The sequence below is a fragment of the Diabrotica virgifera genome, chromosome 8, assembly GCF_917563875.1.
Source record: "Diabrotica virgifera virgifera chromosome 8, PGI_DIABVI_V3a".
Taxonomy (NCBI): Eukaryota; Metazoa; Arthropoda; class Insecta; order Coleoptera; family Chrysomelidae; genus Diabrotica; species Diabrotica virgifera.
In genome coordinates this window covers 222587376-222612426 of record NC_065450.1, presented here as the reverse complement: position 1 = coordinate 222612426, position 25051 = coordinate 222587376, and the positions used below count along the sequence as shown (strand labels likewise).

At 33.7% G+C, this 25051-nt stretch overlaps 1 protein-coding gene across 7 annotated transcripts in view; it reads left to right on the top strand.

The window, feature by feature from the left end:
- LOC114341831 (cyclic GMP-AMP synthase-like receptor) overlaps nt 1-17148 on the top strand; it is a 73136-nt gene extending 55988 nt beyond the window's left edge. For 4 of the 7 annotated variants that reach the window (XM_050657510.1, XM_050657511.1, XM_050657512.1 and 1 more), the window contains 3 exons: nt 2155-2295; nt 3890-4015; nt 10552-12087. In XM_050657510.1, the coding sequence (XP_050513467.1) occupies nt 2155-2295; nt 3890-4015; nt 10552-11031 (747 nt within the window). In that variant the 3' untranslated portion in view covers nt 11032-12087. Of the gene's footprint in view, nt 1-2154; nt 2296-3889; nt 4016-10551; nt 12088-13252 lie in introns of those variants that run through there. The other 3 variants (XM_050657515.1, XM_050657514.1, XM_050657513.1) reach the window with 2 other exon arrangements.
- The last annotated feature ends 7903 nt before the right edge of the window (nt 17149-25051 follow it).

Genomic DNA, 25051 nt, shown 5'->3' with positions numbered 1-25051 from the left:
CGATTCCCCAATAGGAAGACGAGCAGTGGGAAGACCAAGGAAACGATGGAATGACAACTTACTGGAGGCACATTGAAAACCAGATAGTCATGTCTACACAAGAAGAAGAAGAAGAAGATTCGTGCGTCGTTGTTCCTTATTCGGTGTGTGCTCTACTTTAGATTCTACACGCTCTTCGGAGAAAATCCATTTCTTCTGCGTCTACTTGTTTCTTTGTTTTTCCGTCATCTGCCAGCATTCTGATCCATATGTCAATGTTGGCTCTACAAGTGCTCTCTAGATTGTCAATTTTATAGTAATAGAAATTCGATTATACAGTCGAACCCGCTTATTAGAATAGTCTTCGTGCCAAGCAAAAATATTCTTATAAGCGGGATATTCTAATAACCGATCATTGCTGGCTAGCTCAAATAAATGTACCGAATATACGTTATAAGAGTACATACTATGTCAATATGTATATGCATATTGTTTTAGGTGTATTTATGTCAATAAAAATTTATAATCTATTTACACAGATCATTACGAAACGATTAGACAATAAATTGGAATTGGGTTTTAGAAAAGACGAACAAACGATCAACTGTTGGTAATAAATAATCTTATTATTTTATGACCTTGTCGGCATACGATTGAATTTTCTATGGGAGAGGAGCGATTACTCATCATAACACAGTAATAAAGTGTTTATGAGATAGGTACCTGAGAAACCGTAATAATATACAAAACGACAAACGGACAAACCATTAGATCAGGCAAATTTAAAATTTTTAGGAAATTGTACGTAAAAAGTTATTTGTTGACTTTAAAATTTATTCTAAAAAGCGGTATTAGGTTACTAAACCATATTCCAATAAACGGATAAATTTATTAAAGGGTAAATCTAAACGTTTCGGGACCTCGAATTTATATTCCATAAACCGGGATATTCCTATAACCGGTACTCTAATAAGCGGGTTCGACTGTATATCGATACTCGATTTATATTAATTTGAAGTAAATAATTCAGTAGGTAGTAGTGGTACTTCTCTTCTGCTGTTTCTATTTCATCTAGAAGAGAATTCCTTTAAATAACACATTTGCAGTTCTGTTGAATAACTGATTAGCCTTGTTGACAACTACTGGAATAGGAGACTACTGGTTATATGACTAAATCAGTTCATTCAAATGTTGATTGTTGAAAATCACTTCTCAATAGTTTTTTTTATGTTAATACAGTACTATAGAATAATGAGAATGAGTGACTTCATGGTGATTGTTCATTTACAGTTGTGACTGGTAGCTCTTTCAAAACAAAGGATATTCTATCTTCGTCCCGTTCCGGAGCAAGCTCCCTAAGTGGACGTCTGCAAAATAAAAATAAAATTGTATTACACACAGTTACCCATCCGCCAGCTCCGGGTCGGACATGGCAGCTACCGCTCACTGCGGTTACAGTTCCGGCAAAGCATCTTTTCAGTCCAAAGTACCTTTGCCACGGCAGAGTTCCAACTCACTCCATTGCATAACCGCCGTTTGAGTTCCTTCTCAGTTCAGTACACCGGGTGGAACCGATTTCAGTATCCTCGACTCTCTTCTTAAGTACGTTCTCGATAACCATCACTCCATGGTTGGAGTGGTGGCATGTACTGGGGTTGCGCTGTTATGGAAACGCGTTCGGTCCTCTGCTAACGAGTTGTTGACGCCGGGTGGACAGCACATCGTTACACAGTTATGGATTATAGCATATCGTTTCACATGGATTATAGCAAAGACTTCAAATGTGGACTTTCTTTGCATGATATTTTACGTAATAATCCTTACTAACACATTTACATTAGTTTCAATATTCAGAGAAAAGCAGTTCACGAGTAAATTATAGTTTAGTTTAGCAAAAGTAACTAAATATACAGTCGGAAAAATGAATGAATACCCATGGACAATCACATCAATCACATATTATTCAGATTATTAATAATCTATCTCTCTCGTTTGTTATTTATGGGATAAAAACAGCAAATACAAAATATGTGATTGATGTGATCATTCATAGGATTTCTTTCATTTTCTGACTGTATATATTGTTGCTTCAAAAAGCATAATAATTCTGGGAACTAACACGTTTGCCAACAAATAACATGTAAATAATCCAATCTAACAATTTTTTTCTTTCAGTCAACCTTCTTCATTGTGCCCAAACCACAGAAGAACGGAAATCTGGTAGGCGAACACTATTGGAGGTTGTCGTTCCAAGAGCAGGAAAGAGAACTAATTGACAAAAAGCAGTATTTGAAACCATCTATCAAGTTTTTAAAGGTACCTATACTTTATTTTATTTTCAAATCGACCAGATGCTTATACAAGTGCAATAAGTACTTAAGAATCTTTTTTTTTCGAATCTTGAGAAAACTAATAAGAATTTTTGGAAAATTTAAACGCAGAATGAATGATTACCTACCTACATCATTACCGAGAGTATCCATTGTTAATATTTTGAAGGAACATTATATATTTATAAACTTCTCTCTACTTGTACTTATATATTTTTTTAACAAATTAATATTATATCTCAGGGCTCTTTTACTAATTAAAACAAAACGTGGCTTCAAAGTATTTTTTGCTAGTTGCCTTTGAGAAAAGGGATAGACAATAGGAAAATAAATTTACAGTACAATTATGAAATTACAAAGCAAATGTTATATTTTAAAACCAATCAAATATTAAAAGTAAAAAGATCGCATAAACATATACCATATACAATGATCAGAATAATAAAAATTTCAAACATCCATCAAATCATACATCCAAAATTATCAATAAAAATTAATTAAACTTATATCCAAATCAAAGATATCTTAATTTTAGTGATTCACGATAAATTATAATTTATTTTAATTCTCAATAAAAAAACCAACAAAACGAATAACTCTATTTTAAATAGGTGGTAGTGATTGATAGTCTCTGTTTACTAGAATGACGAAACTAACCTTTTGTCCCCAAAATTGATGACTTCATCTCACTCTCCTTTGATTGTGCCTTGTCCACCTTGCTCGTACTTTTCAGTTTCTCCAAATACTCCTGCTAACTCCTCTGCTCCAAATCTTAACCACATGAACAAGCCCCTTCTCTCCAGACACTAGGATATCTCAACTAATCGACTTGGTCCAGTATAAAACTATACATCTGTTAAAACTCTTTCCACAAACACAAATACAACTTTTCACAACATATATACTTTTTTTTTCAAAACTTGGCTAATTAGCAACGTCGTCGCAGCAGAAACTGTAGTGTTCTCGGCCGGTATTCAATTCACAATGCCCTTTCCTCTCTGGCAAAACTCCATCCAAATCATAAAGTCTCCCTCCTCATTTTTATTGAACCAATCAGGACGTATCTCCATCCAAACAAATTTTACTGTCTTCTAAAAAAAAACCAACTTTCTACTATCCAATAATCCGTAAGTCATTCTTAGTAAACATATAATAAACATTTTCAATTTGTACGGAAACAAGGATAATTACCTATCCCCGATGACTATTCACTAAACCTACTCTTTTGTATAATTCTTTTCATTTTTCGTGGTAATCCATACAATAGAAAGTTTCACGTTAAATGTTTGCAAAATGACTATCTAACTAAACGGTAGAAAAACCAATATATTGTCTTCTTATTTTCTGGGAATGTCTTTAACCGAATAAGATTCACTAATTCCGAAAAACACTTTCTGCATCTAATGCTTAATAGTATAATATACAGGGTGTTGCGATTTATGTTGGTCGGTAATTTGATTTTTGTCCTAATATTTTCTGTTTGATTTTTGAAAAATATGAAACCTTGGTGGATGCGAAATTTTTTCACAAAGAAAAAATAGTACAGCTTATAAATATTATACCTCTTTTTACCATTTTAGAAAATGAGGGATACCTCTAACCACGCCTGCATAGCTAGTTACTACCTCAAAACTATAGCACTGTGGGAAAAGGAGAAAAGACCCGAAGCCTTCTGGTCAAGCTCTTTAAGTTATGTATTCATGACAGTAAGTAATAAAGAATATACTTTTATTATGTAAAAAAATGAACAATTGTTTAATCTCAAACATTCAATTTTCATATCCGAGATTGAACAATATTCCCCATATATCCCCATGATCACCCCATATATCACATTAACGCAATTTGTTATTATATTTACACATGTGCGGGCTACTAATTTAGTTAACTAATTGCAAATCATAAACAATATTTTTGGGCAATTGCACATTCATTTTATGACTAAATGAAAACATTTGTTCGTTGGTCGCGTGGGCTATGACCCAATTCATCTTGCCGCTAAAAAAGAGTAGTATACAATAGAATAATTCCTTCTATTCACTTCAAACAGTCAACATGTAGCTTCATCAATGATTATCAGTGTAACCGTCATACCAGTCGCGCAGTAGGGCTCCGTCAATCAGTAGAAATTTGAGGGCTCCCTGGTATAGTGTGTTGTTTGTTAGAGAAATAAAGTTTCATCTTTAATTTGGTGTTTCACTATCTACAATCAAATCATTTTTAACGTTTTCGCTGGTACACCCCATATCTCGGAAACAAATTAAAATCGAATAACAACATAATATGAGTTATTTTTGATTATTTTTACGTACATTATACGTATATTTTTATATATATTTTTAAAACAACGGCAGAAATACTTTTATTCCATAAATGAGTTCTACCCTATAATAAGTACCTTACTGGCTTTTATTATATTTTATCCTAAATGCCTAATTTATGTATTTTTAGACATTGTTTTGATAAAGACATGGAGTACCTATCGAAACGTTATCTAAACTAAAGAACTTTTAACAATAATTAATTTTAAATGAACCTATACCCAAGAAAGTTTTCTCAAAAAATATAAACAACTTACTTCCCAAATTTTAAATATTCAAAAATATTCGGAAACATTTTAAGATTTGAGATTTGATATTAAAACAAGGTTCAGCTTGTACAGTTGAGTCCACGATTCTTTACCCGTGCGTCATTAATGCCTGGCGAGATAAAACACATACTTTTTATTTATCATCATTCTCTTCCACGCATGAAACTAATGACAAACCAGCTGCCGCTTGTTATTAAGTAAAAACACATGTTATTTTATGAACGCTCTAGACCCAGTACATTGAAAAGAGATAAGTACAAAAAAGACGCTGGGGGTTGTTTTCCCGGTCCCGTCAAGGACCGGCAACGTCCCGTCAAAATCTTGTTTCAGAGAAACGTTGGCGTTCTGAGAGCGGGACGTCCCGTGACAGCAGGGCCGGAACTAGGGGGGGCAAAGGGGGCACGTGCCCCTGGCAGCAAATTCGAGGGGGCGGCAAATTTTTTTGTAAACTGCAAAAAAACAGATTTAAGGCCGGCCGTTGTATGAAAGAGAGGTCCCCAAATGCCGGCGCAACAGAGAGAAAAGATTCTTTCCCGAGAGATGCTGCCTCTATCGGAGAAATAACGCAATAGATATCTAAGCGAGGCCGCAAACGGCAGAATTTTTAGTGAGTCGACAGTTTAGTTAAGTACAGAGAGTATGCAGGTGCGGCCTCGCTAAGATGACTCGAAATCGTTTTATATATCAGGTGCGAACTTTTAATTTTTTAGTAGGCGGTTTAAGGACGGGGTCTCGCTGAAAATTTTACTTGGATAAATACTGTGCTCGTATCTCGTGGTAAAATCTAAACCAAAAGTATTGGAGAAATCTATTTTAGTCCATGTGGTGAGACCGCTCCCGTCTGGGAAAATTTCTGATTCGGTTTCTTTGTGGATTCCTATTCAAACATGTCCCCTCTAAACAAATCTTAAGGGTGCCGGGCGGAATTTTTGGGCAGAAACTGTTTAAACAATTTTTATAAACAAATAGAAAAGATCACCTTTTTTTGCCCCGGAACATATATTTTTAAGTTTAGTGGGTCATTCTAAACAAGAAAGGTATCTTGTAATTTTTTCAAAAATTGATAGTTTTCGAGTTATAGGCGATTTAAAATCTGAAAAGTGCGAAAATGCTCATTTACGAGGCCTAAAAACTCATATTTAAATTAGAACTTTTGAGGTTGCCAGATTCTTAAATTGAAGTTTAAACATTCAGCTTGAAGATTCTAAAGAGTGATTGTGTCTAACCCTAATTTAAACCGTCGTGTTTTAATTGTTAAATATACATGTCCATCCGATTTTTTTGTCGGTGCGGCGCGCTCTATTTCAAAAATCTCCAGTTTTCCTCCAAAAAATATTTTTTCTAGATTTTTTGGGACATTTTAAATAAAATAAGTTTCTTGACATTTTTCTCAAAAGTTAACAGTTTTAAAGTTATAAGCGATTTAAAATCCAAAAATGCGTTTTGGCATTTTTCGGATTTAAATCGCTTATAACTTTAAAACCATTAACTTTGGAGAAAAATGTCAAGAAACTTATTTTATTTAGAATATCACAAAAAATCTAGAAAAAATATTATTTGGAGGAAACTAGAAGATTTTTGAAATAGAGCTCGCCGTACCGGCAAAAAAATCGGATAAACATGCATATAACAACTAAAAAAAACGGTATAAATTAAGGTTAGACGCGATCACTCATATGTGGACCATATAGAACAATTTGGTGTTGCAGGAAAACTTTTACTTCGGATGTCTGGGTTAGGCCTTTTTTGGACCAATTATAACATACTACCTCCGTAACTTTGGAACCGTTCATTTTAGAAGGGTTATGCATAGGACCTTTTTTGTTTCAAATTTAATGTAGAACAATTTTGTATAGAAGGTTGTTCATGCTAAATCGCATAGTTTTAGAAATATTGACGAAAAACGTAAAAAACTACGAATTTACCGATTTCTCCCCCCTCTCCCTCCCAAACCCGACGCTCAAAATGGTGTGACTTTTTTCTGAACATTATGTGGACCATATAGAACAATTTGGTGTTGGAGGATAACTTTCACTTTGGATGTCTGGGTATGGGTCTAACTATACCATACTATATTCCCTAAAATAAAATGTTTCATCATAACGGCTGACCTGAGTAAAAATCACTTATTTATAAGTTAAATTTGAATTATAGGCTTGGATCTCGCGTACAAAAAAGAAGTTGATTAATAACAAGCTGAAAATTTTTAACTTAACTGTGTCTAGTCGGACAAACTTTGATGTACGGGAACACTGAAACAGGCGAAGCTTTAATTGTGGAACAGGTTAAAAATTTGGAACATCAGACTACGAAAACGTTCCATGTATTTTGTCTGACAGAACTTCCAACTGATTTGTTACGATTTCATTAAACTCTTATGCAAAAATCAGACTGGTATTATCACCAACTGGGCATTTTAATAAGTTTAACACGAAGAACATGTCAAATGGCAGGAATTATATTTTTGATAAATAGCAATATGATTTTTGCATGAGAGTTTAATGAAACAGTAACAAATCAATTGGAAGTTCTGTTCGAAAAAATACATGGAGCGTTTTCGTAATCTGACGTTCCAAATTTTTAAACTGTTCTACAATTAAAACTTCTCCTATTCTTCTCCTGAAAAAACTTCTGAAAACTTAGTGAAAACAGAGAAAATTGAGTGAATTGCAAATATTTAATTCAAAAGAAACTTTTTATTTATTCTAAGGGACTGTCGGCCCTCGGCAATAACGTTTTCTTTCATTCTGCGTTTAATTTTTTTAAAAATACTTATTAGTTTTCTCAGTATTCGAAAAAAATGAACACATTTAAAACATAGGAAAATTTTGAGAGGCGACATTTTGCGTCTTTCCCCTTAAATTTTTTTGCAACATGAATGAAGCACCCTGTGTATTAAATTAAAAATATACATTCAAGTAAATAAACAATAATATTTTGTTATATCAAAGTTTTCAAACAAATTTTATATAGGGTGTCTGCATAACTAGCAACCATATGGTTTCATATTAATTTTATTAATTATTAATTTTAATTATTATTAATACATTATTAATTTTACGGGAAAAGGGAAAAGGTAATACCCAAGTTAAATACATAATCATAATTCATAGAGTATGTGTTTACTTAAGGGCAATTATCATTAGAGTAAAAGATTCACTTTATAGGAGTAAAACTGCTAAGTTGCGTTATGGGTACTAATTTATGTTTCTAGTCGTCAAGGAGTGTGATTTGATGTTTGATTTTCATATGGCAAGCGTAATTCAATCTATCTACATACTTCAAAGAAAAAAATTAGGAAGGGACAATAAAATGTAATATATTTTAGACGGAGTACGTTCAACATTTCAGGACGGGAATAATAATCATTTTTTCAGTAATAACACAATATTTGATTTTTGAGATTTCTCTAGCTGTTCATGAAATAAATAAAATTGTATATAAAAAATGATTATCTCATTTAAAATAAATATTTCTTATTTACCAATCCTTCGGTTTGGCGCCCCATTGGGGTTACGCACGCGTGCGCCGCACGCGTTGCACGCCCGGTTACGGGGCCCTGATATTATTCCAAGTACGCAATAATGAACCACCCGCATCCCTCAAAACGGTATTACTCTCAATACAGTACCGAAATTTCCAAAGGAAAGTTTCAAACGGGCCATACCGCTCCTGAATTTTGCACATGTATATAATATTTTTCGTAGCGCCATCTTATACATAATGGCTACATTAACAGAGCTTAGATTCTTACAGATTCCTATACTGTATTCGTATTATATGTCGAATATTTACGTTTCACATGCCAATTTCTATTAATTTCAGAAATTTATTTTAAAAGTACACCACGCAAAAAGTACTTTATTAATTCACATTTTTTTAACGTTATATCCTTCCATTACTTCTACTGTAGTGCTAAACGGAATTTTATCATGAAATTCATTTAAATACTTAAGTAATTTAGATATAAACGCTCTTATATTTATTGAGAAAAAAGCAAAACTTTCACATTTTTTTATAAACAATACACAACAGGTAGGATAACAAAAATATGGCTGGAACTAGCGACATATATTGTTAGTAGGTTAAGCATTTTTCGGTATACATATATGCTCTAGATTATGAGTGGTGTACTTTATAAAGGTGATGGGATCGGCTATACTTATAACATTACCAATGGCCGGCCTTAAACGGTTTCAAATAACTTGAGTAGAAAGACAAACAACATTATGCTAAATTAGTAAATACCATAAATTTTTTAAACAGTTGTACTGACCGTGAACCTTTGCATTCATAGCATTTTGTTGTTTCTGGTATTCCCAATGGAAAAGGATTGATTATGTGCAGAAGTTTCTTCAAAACGACGACTTAACAGTTGATCAGGCTGCAAAACACGTGCAGGGACCTCTGCAATTTATTAAATCTTATAGAGATTTTTCGCCACAAGAAGCTCTTGATGAAGCTAAGTTTTTTGCTAGTTTTAACGACATATCTGAATAATTTAAGGAGAAAAGAAAAAGGAATGACGAACTATGTGAGGATGAAGTTGTCAACCGTTACCAAGAAGACTTATTCAAAAGTTTAATGCTAGAAATCACTGACAGATTGGTAGTAGAGTTAAGTACTAGATTCAAAGCTTTGGAAAATGTCAATGAAAAGTTTGGATTTTTGAATGGATATCGAATTAATGAAATGGACATCTCTGATCTTAAGGTGAAGGCAGGCCTACAAGAAAGACATGAACAAAAAAGACTTTGTATTTGAAATTGAAAGTTTCAAGAACCATGTTTTGGCAGCAGATCCTAACTTGAAGCATGCAAATGCTTCAACAACTCTTGACATAATTTTGAAAAATAAACTTGATGAGGGTTATCCCAATATCACAACAGGACTACAAATATTTCTAACTATCCCAGTATCAGTTGCTTCGGGAGAAAGAAGTTTTAGCAAATTAAAAATAGTAAAAAACTATCTAAGAAATTCAATGGAGCAACAAAGGCTCACTGATTTAAGCATCATAGCTATTAAGCACAAACGTGCATCTTCCATTAGTTTTGATGACGTAATACAAGTACATATTTGCTTCTAAAAAAAGCCGTAAAATACAATTACCTTTATAAGGTGGTTTATGAGTAAAGAAAGTTAGTATACCTAGCCCTATTTTTTGTGGTTTTTCCGTAATGAAGTATATAGTAATGTTGCAAATTTGTAATAACTAAGTATATTTTTGAAACTCAAAATGTACAATTAAATTCATTCCTTCCAATAAAACTGTATGTACTATTGTTTTTATTTACCAACACCTATGCTATGATTTACATCCATTTTTTCAATAAAGGGGGCGGCAAGTTTAAACTTGCCCCCCTTTCGGAGTAGCCTAGAAACGGCCCTGCGTGACGGTGCCGACATATGAGAATATCCTGGCCTAAAATAAACTACAGAATATGTTGACGGGACGTTGCCGGTCCGTGACGTTGACGTTCCGTAAAATGCGAATCGACCTTTATTGTTTGACTTTGACCGTAAAAGGGGATATTATACTTTCGACAGCCATACATACCAAACAACGTTACTATATTACCTAATTAAAAAATATTTTTGAATTACTTTTGTAAAATTAACGCACACATCTAATGTTGTTTTTCATTTCAGCTCCTAAAATCCTACTACGAAAGTATTAAAAATGGAAAGATTTTATATTACTGGAATAAAAACAATAACCTTATCAATGGTCCTTCAGCCGCAACATTAACTAATGTTGAAAACAGATTGAAAGCAATTATAAATGACATTGATAAAAATTTGACGGTCGATCCTAACGTTGTTGCAAAATATATTTGTAAGTATTCACACAACTTATTATTTTTATTATGTATCATCCCGGTTTTTTATAGCGTTCTCCTCCTTCGTTTCCCAGTTTCCAGCTTTATTTGTCGTTCCGTTCGCCAAGGTGAAGGTTCCTTTCCGACATTGACTTCTGAATGCCGCCTGGCCAGGATTGTTTCGGCCTTCCTCTCTTCCTTCTTTCCCTTATTGGCATCCATTTTAAAATTTGGTTCGGCAATCTGGCGTCGTCCATTCTTTCTACATGACCATACCAGATCAGTTGTCTCCTTTGAATTTCATCTATGATGGTTGACTTGACTTGGTTATTTTGTATTCTTTCAAGCCTTGATTTTCTATCTGATCTTCTCCAGAAGTCCATTTCCAATGCAACTAGGAGTAGGCTACAATTTATAATTTGCCTGTCCCTTTGGTGTGATTACTTATATTGCCTTTAAGTTTAGTGTGAAATATACACGTTATTATAATTTAGTTTACTTTGAGTTGTGGTTGAACAATCAAGATATCCTTCATTCAACAAAAGTAACTTTTTTAATGGTAAAATATTTTGTAAGATATTACGGCAGATCAAAATTTATATTTATTTCTGTAAACTGGTTTTTAAAATACATTTATTTAAAATGTTAGCGAGATTAATAAAGGCATGAAATGTACAAAATGTGAGTGTACAAAAATACTTTTAAATAACCATGTCTAATCGAGTTGCATCATATACCATTCAAGCATAGTATAATCAACAAATCAAGATACTATTAACTAGAAGATGGAAAGGTAATTTCTGAATAATACCTATTTGAAGACAAAATGTAAAGAAATTTACGCACTGAAACAATCGAAGAAAGAAGTATAAAACGAAAAAAATAATAAGTACCTACACTGAACTGATTACTCTGGTCCAGGACTATCTCTAAACAGAACGAGAACAGATACCGCTACAAATCAATAATTTTAAAAGCCCTGTATTTTATGGATGTGAAATCTGGCAACTCACTAAGAGAACGGTACAAAGACTCTTTGTTTTGGCTTTTTGGCGCAGATCAGCAACCACCTGCGTAAAAAAGAACGAAGAAGACCAAAAACAACATGGCTTATTGGTGACATGAAAAGGGAGACTGGTAACCGAAAGGTACAGGACCAGAGACATGTAAAGAAGATAGACTTGGCTAGGGATATACCACTCAATGCATCGGGGTGTAACGTCGACATAGGATTGAGTGGTCTAGCCATCTTTGTCTCTCACATGCGCGGGATCGTTTGGTTAAAAGAGATAGATAGACCACTGATCGACTGTTTCCGCGTTACGCTTTTTTGGTGAGTATGCCGAGTCTACGCTTAATGTCAATTTACAGGACCCTATAAACCGCACATTATATATGTAGGATAGTTATAGATATAATAACAAGTAGATTAGGCCAGTTCCGAAAAATAGCGTAACGCGGATCAGTTCGGGTCGTTGGTCTATCTATCTCTCTCTACCGGCGCTTAGCTTTCTCTCTCTAGCATATGATGGCCGCCGCCTCTGTGTCTGTGTCGTTCCATTACTCCCACCTCTTGGTAGATACACTCACACTCGTACGACAGACGAAGATAGCAGACCACCGTACTTGATATTGCCGTTACACCCCGATGCATTGAGTGGCATATAACTAGCCTGGTCTATTGTTAACATGTCTCTGGCAGTTCGGGTCGGTGGTCTATCTATCTCTCTACCGGCGCTCCCACCTCTTGGTAGATACGCTCACACTCGTACGACAGACAAAGATAGCAGACTACCATACTTGATATTGCCGTTACACCCCGATGCATTGAGTGGCATATAACTAGCCTGGTCTATTGTTAACATGTCTCTGGCAGTTCGGGTCGGTTGTCTATCTATCTCTCTACCGGCGCTTAGCTTTCTCTCTCGAGCATATGATGGCCGCCGCCTCTGTGTTTGTGTTGTTCCATTACACCTACCTCTTGGTAGATACGCTCACACTCGCACGACAGACAAAGATAGCTAGACCACCGTACTTGATATTGACGTTACATCCAGATGCATTGAGTGGCATATAACTAGCCTGGTCTATTGTTAATATGTCTCTGAAAATAGTACCATAATGTTTCCGACGGACATAACCTTTTGTTTGCCTTTGACGAAAAAACTTTTCGACTGCCATGAAGTTAGATGTTTTTCCTTAGATATGTCTTGTTTGTCCTCAATAAAAATTGATGATATTACGAAAGACTAAAAATAGTAAAATAATGTTCTATTAAAAAAAGGAAGAAGAATACGATGAGCGAGCTTTGTATCACTCCTACTGTTAATTTAGTAGAAAAATGATGAAATCAAATTGAATGTCCGTTAAAATACTCAATAAATTAATAGTATATATTTTTTAGAGTTCTATCTTCCAATATTATTTAGTTTTGCAATATGTGACTAGCCTAACCTCTTACCTTAATTGTAATTTGTTACTCTAATTAGGTACACAACATTAATAATACTTATAAAACGTTTGGATTTTAGTGTCAACAAAAGAACTCATCTCATATCGACGTGAAACTAAAGAAATAATTCGAAGCCGACTGTAGAAAAACACTGTGTTTAGCAACATAAGTTTTTAACACTAAAATTGGAAATAACTAAATAATTTTCTGAAAAAAATAGAGTAAAAATATTTTAAGAACACTTTGTTCACATTAATATAAAATATGGGGTGGTTGTTGAAAAAAAAACAAAACTAGTCACCAATTTTGAAACTATAAAGGAAAATTATTAGTTTATAGAAGACGTAGAATTATATTGTCGAAAGGGTTGAAAATATGACTGAATAATCATTAAATCAGTTTAGATTGTTTTTTTTTGTGAGGGTCAATTCTCCTTTTGGGGGGTCTTCCTCCTGATGCATTTATGGTACCAATGTACCACAAACTCTCTGTTGCTTATTATGTTACTTATGTTTATCCATGTTTATGTTTATCTTTTAACGATTTTTGTAAAAGCGTCTAGCACTTCTTTAAACTCATTTGTCCCCCTTTCTTACTGATCATAAAATTAGGTGTTCCAAAGATGCATGCCCTCGCATGTAGCTTCGCTCTTTGGTCATTGAACTTACATTTCCTCTCAATATATGCACTAAATGACCCATATACAGTAAGAAATTGCGTGAAGAAGTATTTCGTGCTATTATATTTGCATTCCTGGATCAGAGTACTTGACCATGCAGTCCTCCGCTCATTTACTCACTCTTGTGAGCTATATTGTGATGGTTTCTGTTCTTTATTCTATCTTCTTTTGATTACTTTTGCCGTGGCTCTCTTTTGCCTGCAGATCTATTGGTGGTACCCCGGCTATAACTTAATAGGGCTTTTCTTTGGACCTTCTCTAATATTTGTTGGTACTTTTGTTTGTTCGTCTTGATGCCACACCTGGGCCTCGTGTATATTGGAGTGTACCACTTCTCCAAAATCCTTTTTTCCAGTAGGTACCTGGGTCTCATGTATTTGACATAATTATTGCCAATGCTGTTGCTCTCTGTTCAGCTTTGTTTGCAACATATTTGACGTGTTTGCCAAGTATCTACTTACTGTTCAACATAACTCCTAAATATTTAACGTGAAGGATATGTAATCTAAGCCTCTAGATCCTTTTAGTACCAGAGCTTTCTTTTATACGTAGCAAGTGTCGTCTCTCGGTTTTTCAGCCACGTTTTCATCCTTTGCAGTGCAGCATTGGTAGTATTCATTATAAGTTCACTTTCATTGTGCTTTACTAGAACGACCAGGTCATCCGCAAATTATGTATTCCCGGTACTATACCTTTTAACAAGGATCAATTGGAAGGAAAGTCTATTATAGTGCCATCGACCGCGATAATTACAGCTCCAATAGCGTATATTAAAGTTAGTGCAGTTAAGAAGCTCGTCCTCGAATCTGTGTCCCACACAGTGTTCATCATATTTTATGTGGTGTCAACTTGTCGCTGCATTAACAGATGGGATGAAAAGTTCGTAGGCTGACACATAGATGGCACTCTTGGTATTAAATCCATATGATTTTTAGTCAGCCTTAACCTTCAAAAGATGCGTATATAAATTTGACAGCTGTCGAACTATTAGTTTATGAGATACAGCCACATATTTTGAGTGAAGCAACTTGTCTTAGTTTAAACAATGGATAAAAAGGAATTTCGTGTCTTAATAGAGCATTGCTTTTGGGCGAAAAAGATGCTGTTGAAGTCAAAGCTTGGCTTGATAAACATTATTATGACTCTGCACCAGGAAAATCAACCGTTGAGAAATGGTTTGCTAAGGATGTTTGGATGAAAACATCAAAGAGCCGTAAAGTGAAGTTGTTCGAGATAGCTGAGACTTCAAAGGAATGTGTCAACTTCAAAGATATCAAAGGAACGTGTTAGATATATTGTGGATGAATATTTAGATATTCTGAGAATAACGAATGGATATTCTGCGAGAAGTGTTTAAAGCTCTTCAATCGTAATGAATCCGATTTTTTGACCCCAAAGCGTGGAAAGACGCAACAGTTAGCTGGCAAAGTTATGGCATCAGTATTTTGGGATGCGCATGGTATAATATTCATCGACTATCTTGAAAAGGGAAAAACCATTAACAGGGACTATTACATTGCGTTATTGGAGAGTTTGAAGGACGAAATGGCGAAAACAGCTCCATTTGAAGAAAAAGAAAGTGCTACTTCATCAAGACAACGGACCGTGTCAAAAATCAATAAAAACGATGGCAAAATTTCATGAATTGGGCTTCGAATTGCTTCCGCATCCACCGTATTCACCAGATATGGCTCCCAGCGACTACAACCTGTTCGCTGACCTCAAGAGAATGTATTAAGAGGAAAACGAAAAGCCCTAGATACAAAGTTTACTACCTTTTAAACAATTAGAATAATTGAAATAAAATACAGTAAACAATATTTTAAATCCAAGACTTTTCGTTAATAAACTGCTTTCTGGCTGCATCCCGTATCTCCGGATTTTACAATATATAATCACAAAGACGACGAAAATAGGAGAAAGCAAAAAGAACACTAAGGCCACGCATTTACCTTCTCTTCGTCTAGGAAAAGGACCGAAAGACAGTTTCTAAATACTCAGAACTGAGTAAAAATGGAAAAGATAAATGCAGATTTTTGTTTATATTCTGTTTAGATTTGGACCACCATCACCATATAGCCATTTCAGCATCCTCATGCCTCATCAGTGAAGCTATGCAGTCACAAATCTGAAGGAATACAAACAATCTGACTTATTTAAGGGAAACCATCGCGAAAACAATGGTTCCACCTCTTGAGACGCATTCTAGCGACATCTCTCGTGCTGGATGCTGAAATGGCTATATGGAGATTGTGGTCCAAATCTAAACCGAATATAAACAAAAATCTGCATTTATCTTTTCCATTTTTACTCAGTTCTGAGTATTTAGAAACTGTCTTTCGGTTCTTTTCCTAGACGAAGAGAAGGTAAATGCGTGGCCTAAATGTCTTTTTTGCTTTCTCCTATTTTCGTCGTCTCTGTGATTATATATTGTAAAATCCGGAGATACAGGATGCAGCCATAAAGCAGTTTATTAACGAAAAGTCTTGGATTTACAATATTGTTTACTGTATTTTATTTCAATTATTCTAATTGTTTAAAAGGTAGTAAACTTTGTATCTAGGGCTTTTCGTTTTCCTCTTAATACGAGAGATGTCGCTAGAATGCGTCTCAAGAGGTGGAACCATTCTTTTCGCGATGGTTTCCCTTAAAATAGTCAGATTGTTTGTATTCCTTCGGATTTGTGACTGCATAGCTTCACTGATGAGGCATGAGGATGCTGAAATGGCTATAGGGAGATGGTGGTCCAAATCTGAACCGAATATAAACAAAAATCTGCATTTATCTTCTCAAGAGAATGCTCGCTAGAAAGAAATTTAGCACCAATGAATAGGTAATCACCGAAACTGAGGCTTATTTTGAAGCTAAAGACAAATTGTATTATAAAAATGATATTTAAATGTTGTATGACCGCCATAATCGTTGTATCTCTCTTGAAGGTAACTATATTGAATAATAAAATCAAAATTTATCAAAAAAAATTTCTTTCTATGTTAGCCTACGAACTTTTCAGTCCAACGATTATATTAATTTATTGGTAATGGAGGTTTTCATATTGGATTTATTTTTAATTTTTTCAAAATTTGAATAACCATCAGTTACATATTAAACATTCTTACAAGTTGATTTAAATTTTAGTGTCAGCACAGGAACTCATCGAATTTAAGATGTCAAATATGAAAGTGAAAGGTTAGGTTGACCAAAATAATTCTATAAGTAAGCATTAAGCATTAAGTCAAATTATTTTTTATACTTTGTACTGAAAAATTTTAGAAATAAATAACATGTGAATTGTGTATGATAATTTCATCTTCATCATCCTCAAGTCAACAAAGGAATTCTAACCGAATACCTCGATTGGCAGAAAAATATATCTCTACTTATATTTTGAAAAAGCAGTTGACAAAGACATGAAAATTAGTCAACATTTTTAAGACAAAAGGGACTTAGAACAATAACAAACCTTTACTGGAACCATAGAGCACAAATTGTAATAGATAACGAACCCAGTCCAAAAATTAAAATCAGGAGAGGAGTTAAACAGGGATGTATTACGTCTCCATTAGCTACTATTTAATGTATGTAGTTAAAATCATTTTTAAAGAAGCATTACTATCTCAAAGTGAAGGAATAATAATTAACGGAAGATCTATTAACAATATGAGATATGCAGATGGCACCATAATTATGGCAAGCTCTGCTGAAGAACTCCAATTACTATTAAACAAAACAAACAGTTTCTATGAAAAGTGTGGACTAAAAATGTATATAAAAACGATCAAATACATGATAATAACCAAGAAAACAAATTATACAAACATACATACATTTGGAAAATGTACAGACAGAAAGAGTTGATAAATACAAATACCTAGGAACCTGGATTTCAGCCAATAGTGATCAAACAATAGAAATAATAAACTGGGAGATATTAACAGAAGTTCAACCACGATTTTCTAAGTCCTGCCCTTTGCAATACTGGAAGGTTAGAGAAGGTACTTACAATTTGTGGAAAAATCCACGGGTTTCCTGTGACATTTTCCTGTGAAAATTAGATTTTCCATGAAAAAAAATTGGGAGTTGCGATGAATTTTTAAGTCCTGCCATATCCATAGAATAACAGGATACTATCTATTTTATGAAGAAAATTTTTTGGGCAGGACGGTTGCAAAAGGACTAAGGGAGTATACAGATATACAAACATGTAATGAAAATAATGAAATTTTCATAATTTTATAAGTCCTGCCAACTTACTAAATTAATCATATTTATTTCAAAATAACCAAAAAAAATGTTGGCATGACGTCACCTAATGTTTAACTGCACTTGTTTGTTGGAAAATTCTGTATAAAATTTTCACTCTGGTTCCGTGATTTTCTAAGTCATAAAATAAATTTTAATAAAATAAATTATAAAATAAATAATTTCAGTAGACATTATTCAAAATGGCAGGATGGTTTAGTTACACCTTTTTACTATATATAGTTAAAAAATTTGTAAGAAAATTCGTGGAAAATTACACGATTTTCTAAGTCATGCCATTTCGCTCATATCTCAAGAAGGTTAATATAAATCTCTTTTCAAAGAGGCAGGATGGTTGTATAGTTATTTTGTATAAAAAAATTAAATTGTGTATCTGTAAAATTATTTCAGGGTGTTATACAAACATATTCATATCACCACAATTTTCTGAGTCATACCATGTCGAGTATGCTTAAAAGACACTAATCTAAAACCGTTTACAACTTGGCAGGATAACCGCAAAGATGAATAATACAAAAAATTAATTTGTATATCATTAAAACAATCGTATCCTATTAAATATTATTTTCCTGAATAATGTCTCGGAATTTTTACACACTTTTCAAATCTAATAGCAAACTGTAACATCTTTATTTTAAGTAGTTAGATCATATTTTTATCTAAGTAAACGCAATAAAATAAATAAACAATTTTTACAATTTATTGGTTATAGTAGGGAATTTACCTACCCATTATATTATACAGGGCGTCCAGAAGCTCTCATAACAAACGAAAACCGGAGATTCCTCAGCTAATTTTAAGAAAATTTAACTCAATTCACCTAATTCAAAAATGTTTCCGTGGAAAGCTAGAGCTCTTTAAAGATGGCGTCTTGTAATTTATCATCGTCGTAATTCAACCCGGATCTATCCAATGCTGGATATAGGCCTCCCTCAGTCTTCTCCATGCATTCCTGTCCTGTGCTGTCTGCATCAAGTTTCTGTCGATCCGTTTGATGTCATCAGACCATCTGGTTGGCGGACGACCTATACTTCGATATGCTTCGTCTAGAAGAAGCATATCGAAGTCTTGTAATTAGTTTCTTTAAAATAGCCGCAGAACGCTTTTATTTGGAAAAACGAAAACTGGTACACTTATTTATCTTCCAGAGGTCAATTGTAAAATGTCAATTATCAATTGTCAATTTTTAGTACCGGTCATAGGGGTCCGTTTTGGGTACGGAAACGGATATTTTATCGAATAACTTTTCTGTCTAACATTTAAGCATTTCTGACACTGGATTATTAAATTCTGGGATAGTTTTGTACTAAAAGGTACTTTTGCTTTAACTCCGAATAATACTTCGATAAAAATCGATTTGAAAAATTTTTCGTTTTTTGGTTTTTTGAGTTTAAAAGTATTTAGAAAAATTCTATTTAGGAGAACGAAAACTGCTACGTTTATTTCTCTTCCAGAGATGAATCGATTTTATCAATTGTGAATTTCTGGTATCGGTCAAATCTCATAACTTGCTTTAATTTTTAAGCATTTTTGACAGTAGAGTATTAAATTATGAGGTATTCTAGTACTAAAAGTTACTCTTGCTTTAAGTCGATAAATACACCGTTTTTTTAATTGTTTTATTCAAATTTTTCTTAAATTCAAAATACGAAAAATTTTAAAATTGATTTTTTTAGAAAACGGTGCATTCTACCGACTTAAAGCAAGAGTACTTTGTAGTACTAGAATACCTCACAATTTAATAATATGCTTAAAAGCTTAAAGTCAAAAATGCTTAAAAGTTAAAGACAAAAAAGTTATGCGATAAAATAACCGTTGTCTGTTCTACCCAAAACGGACTCCTATGACCGGTACTAGAGATTCGCAATTGATGGAATTTATTTATCTGTGGAAGATAAAAAGGCGGACCAGTTTTTGTGTATCGAAATGGAAGCGTTCTGGAGATATAAAAAAAACTAATTACAAGGCGTCATCTTCAAACAGCTCTAGCTCCCTTAGGAAATATTTTTGGATTAGGTGAATTGTGTTAAATTGTCTTAAAATGATCTTAGGAATCTTAAAATTATATACATGGTGTTTCATAAAAAAAAAAAATAAGTTTGTGTCGTCCTGTCAATACGGGTAGCCCTGTATATTAGAAAATATTTTTAAATTATGATCCTATTTTGCCCCACATTTTACCTAAATAACTTTTTTTCGTATCTCTTACGACAAACGAGTAATTGGACTTTGTCACACTAATGCCTCACCCTGTATACAAAATAACCATAAAACCATCCTGCCTCTTTGTAAATAGACTTATATTAAGATTCTTGAAACATGTGCAAAATGGCATGACTCAGAAAATCGTTGACTTTTCACGAATTTTCTTACAAATCTAGGACTCCTGCCGTCTTACAAGAACCGTTTAACCTTCCTGCCGAGTACCGAAAAGGTATATGATTGTATTTGAGTATTATAACTTTTTAAAGGCAGGACTAAGAAAATCACGGAAGCAGGGTCAAGTATACTTAAACATTAGGAGACGTCATGCCAATATTTTTTTTTATAATTTTGAAATAAATATGTTTAGTTTATTTAGTTGGCAGGACCTAGAAAATCATGAAAATTTCATTATTTTCCTTACATGTTTGTATACATATATACACCGTTACCCCGTTTGCAACCCTCCTGCCCAAAAAATTTTCTTCATAAAATCGATAGTATCCTGTCTATCTACGGATATGGCAGGACTTAGAAATTCATCGCAAAACCCTATTTTTATTTTTTGGGAAATCTAATTTTTACAGGAAAATGTCACAGGAAATTTGTGGATGTTTCCACAGATTGTAAGTACATCGTCTACCCTTCCAGTATTGCAAAAGGCAGGACTTAGAAAATCGTGGCTGAACTTCTGTATAATATCTCCCGGTCTATAAGGGTCAGGATAGAAATACCAAGAAATGTTTGTTAAAAATTAAAACAATTCTCTGCAACAAAGACCTTAGATTAGATTGAAAGTAAGAGCAAGAGCAAGATTATGATTGCAAATATGATTTCCAACATCCGAAACGGATAGGAACCAGAAGAAGAAGAGCTCTGAGATGCTAACTTATTTTCGATACTGCAATATGGACATATTTCGATACTGGACATTGAAGCAAGAACACATAAATAAGCTAGTCATTGAAAATGGAGTGTTATGCCGGATTTATACTCGGCTATTGCCACTGCTGCTGCCGTTGACGGAAATATTGCCCGAAATATGATATCGACGCGAGTGAGGTGTTCACTTCAGTTCCTCGCCAATGTCCTCACAACTCATTACCGAACGACTCACAAGAAAGGAATGTGACAACAGCATCGTCTTGTTCCCTTAAGCGCTGGTTTCCTCGAAAGCGGTGCCGACAAACTGCGACCATAACACTGCAATGAATGACGTCATAAACTGTACCATATGCAAAATAATAGCGGTGGTTTCCAAGCACGCGTTGAAAGCCACCGCTTGCTGAATTTGCACATTCCATTGCCGCAGTGAAGAACCTTGAATTTTTCACCGTAATCTGACGTAATTCATCGCAGTGCTACGGTCGCAGTTTGTCGGTGCTGCTTTCGAGGAAACCAGCGCTTTACTCACTTGCCGCTTTGCCGGCGGCAAGTGAGAGAGAGAGAGAGTAGCTGAATGTAAATACCCAAGGTTCATAAATAGACAGGTTGCATGGTAACTTTCCACCAATCAGCGTCGAGAATCTAATGGCGGGAGTGACGTCACCCAGAATGCTGCATTCAAATTCATTCACTTCACTCATTGAAATGAACCCGGAAAGTAGGAATGTATTGAAAATACGTATATTTAAAAAAAAATACGTTTGGATTTTTAATGACTATTTATTTCATATATTCTTTAAAAAATGTGGTAGATACCTGTAGAGTTACAAAAATCATAGAATATAATTGCAATTAAATATATTATGCAGTAGAATAGCATTACTACATACTTAATTAAAGCAGAAGTAGCTTCTTTCTTGTGTATATATGGGACTAAATCATTCAAATATCCTAGGTATATTGCATACTAATAATGGGTTGAATACAATTTACTTTTTTAAATGATTTCGAGTAGGTATATAATAATTTTGAATTGGGGATAATGCATGTAGTACATTATTATAAATTCCTCCTAACATGTAAACCATGGTAAAAAAGATATTCAACTAAAGATTTATGTATCAAAACTAGTATTTTTTCCCTTAAGAGCATCTGATTACGTTAGGTACTGGATTATAATATCTAAAACTATTAAAACATTATGATTCCATTCAATAGGTACCTCTGAAGTTTTACATTAACAGTAAATTATAAAAAAATACAATTTCAGTGCAATAAAGGGAATTTTCCCCATTTTATATATTCATTTAGTTTATAATTGTTTATTCAAATTCAAACGATCTTCAGATGGATGCAATCCAGTAAGTAAGTAGGTACTTAACACAACCACATTAAAATGTATCTTAACACTTGTAAAAGAGTTTTGGGTTTAAGTTATTATACTAAAAACACTTAATGATATCTATAGATACATTATATCTCAAGATATAAACACAAATTAAAACACTAACGATATTTAATAACAAAATATAGCCTCCAAACCACGTATCCTATTATGTTTACAAACAATTCGTAAAATTAATCGTCTGGGTGACGTCACGATGACAATATTTCATTTGTCAATGTCAAAGTTACCATACAACCTATGGTATAGGGACCTTGGTAAATACCCACTCGTATTCGCGCTGCCTCTCCTTTGACTTCCGCCACAAAGACCGACTCTTTGGGTATGTAGGTGCAATGGCAGTAGCATGACGGGCAGCAGCGCGAGTGAGCGATTTACACATTCACGCTGCCCACTTCCCTGTCCAAGAGGACTGAGTATACATGCGGTAATACAGGAGGATGCTTAGAATAGTATGGACACAGAAGAAAACATAAAAGTATTGCGAGAAATGGTAAAAGAATATGAAATATATAGGGTGTTAGTAAATAAGTATGAAACATTATAAGGGCTAATTCTACATGAAAAAATAATGCCGGTTTGCTCTATATAAACATATGTCCGCAAACGCTTCGTTTGCGAGATACGGGGTGTTGAAATTTTTACTTCAAACTGCCAATTTATTTATTGCTCTAAGACCAGTTGAGCTATGAAAATAAAATTTTGTGAGTTTTAGGAGGTAGTTATTGCGCATTTTTTGACATACAATTTAGAATTTTGTATTCATCATTGGCGCGCATACGGGTAACAGTCTGAATTTGTTAAAGTAAAAAATAGTATGCCACTGAGATATTTCAAATTAAAAATTATGTTTTATGCAGAAAAATAAAACATCTTGGCGCGTATTTTTCATTTCTTAATACATCATCAAGAACTATCCAATATAATAATACTAAACTAGAACAATAACAGAAAATATTACTAATAAGATTTCAACTAATTAGGTGCAAAGCTGCAAAAATGTTTAAAATGATCTCCTTTACAGGTAACAGAAGAATTTTATATTCATCATTGGCGCGCGGGTAATGGTCTGAATTTTTTGAAGAAAAAAATAGTACGCCACTGAGATATGTCAAACTAAAAATCATTTTTGAATTCCTCGTTCAATTTACGACAAAAAATCTTTTTTGTCTTTTTTTCATACGAGGCGCCGTTTTTATAGAAACTTAGTTCAAATACTTTGTAAACGTTAAGATGTTTTATTTTTTTGCATAAAAACGGCGTCGCACATGAAAAAAAGGCAAGAAAGATTTTTTGTCGTAAATTGAACCAGCAATTCAAAATGATTTTTAATTTGACATATCTCAGTGGCGTACTATTTTTTTCTTTAAAAAAATTCAGACCATTACCCCTACGCCCGCCAATGATGAATATAAAATTCTTCTATAACCTCTAAAGGAGGTCATTTTTTAACATTTTTTGTAGCTCTGCACCTAGTTAAAATCTTATTAGTAATAGTTTCTGTTATTGTTCCAATTTAATATATTTCTTGATAATGTATTAAAAAAATGAAAAATACGCGTCAAGATGTTTTATTTTTCTGCATAAAAAGGGTGCACCTTATGAAAAAAAGGCAAGAGAGGTTTTTTTATCATAAATTAGACGTGGAATTTAAAAATAATTTTTAATTCGAAATATCTCAGAGGCGTACTATCTTTTTTTCTTTGAAAAGTTCAGACCATTACCCCTATGCGCGCCAATGATGAATACAAAATTCTTAATTGTATGTCAAAAATGCGTAATAACTACTTTCTAAAACCCACCAAATTTAATTTTCATAGCTCAACTGGTCTTAGAGCAATAAATAAATTGACAGTTTGAAATAAAAATTTCAACACCCCGTTTCTCGGAAACTAAGCATTTGCGGACATATTATGTTTATAGAGCAAACCGGCATTAATTTTTCATGTAGAATTAGCCCTTAACATTTTTCATACTTATTTACTAACAACCTGTATAATAAACAATATAAATAAGAAAGTTAAAGTATTTAAGGGACTGGTTTAAATGTAGTTGTATACCGAAAAGATTGGTCATAAATTATACCACAGATTCTGGGGTCAAAAATAAGTTGATTGAACCTCACTTACCTATATATAATAGTGCACACAAAAAAAGTTACAGCTCTTTGAAGTTACAAAATGAAAATCGATTTTTTTTCATATATCGAAAACTCTCAGAGATTTTTTATTGAAAATGGACATGTGGCATTTTTATGGCAGCAGCATTTAAAAAAAAATTTAAGTAAAATTTGTGCACCCCATAAAAATTTTATGGGGGTTTTGTTCCCTTAAACCCCCCCAAACTTTTGTGTACGTTCCAATTAAATTATTATTGTGGCACCATTAGTTAAACACATTATTTTTAAAACTTTTTTTGCCTCTTAGTACTTTTTCGATAAGCCA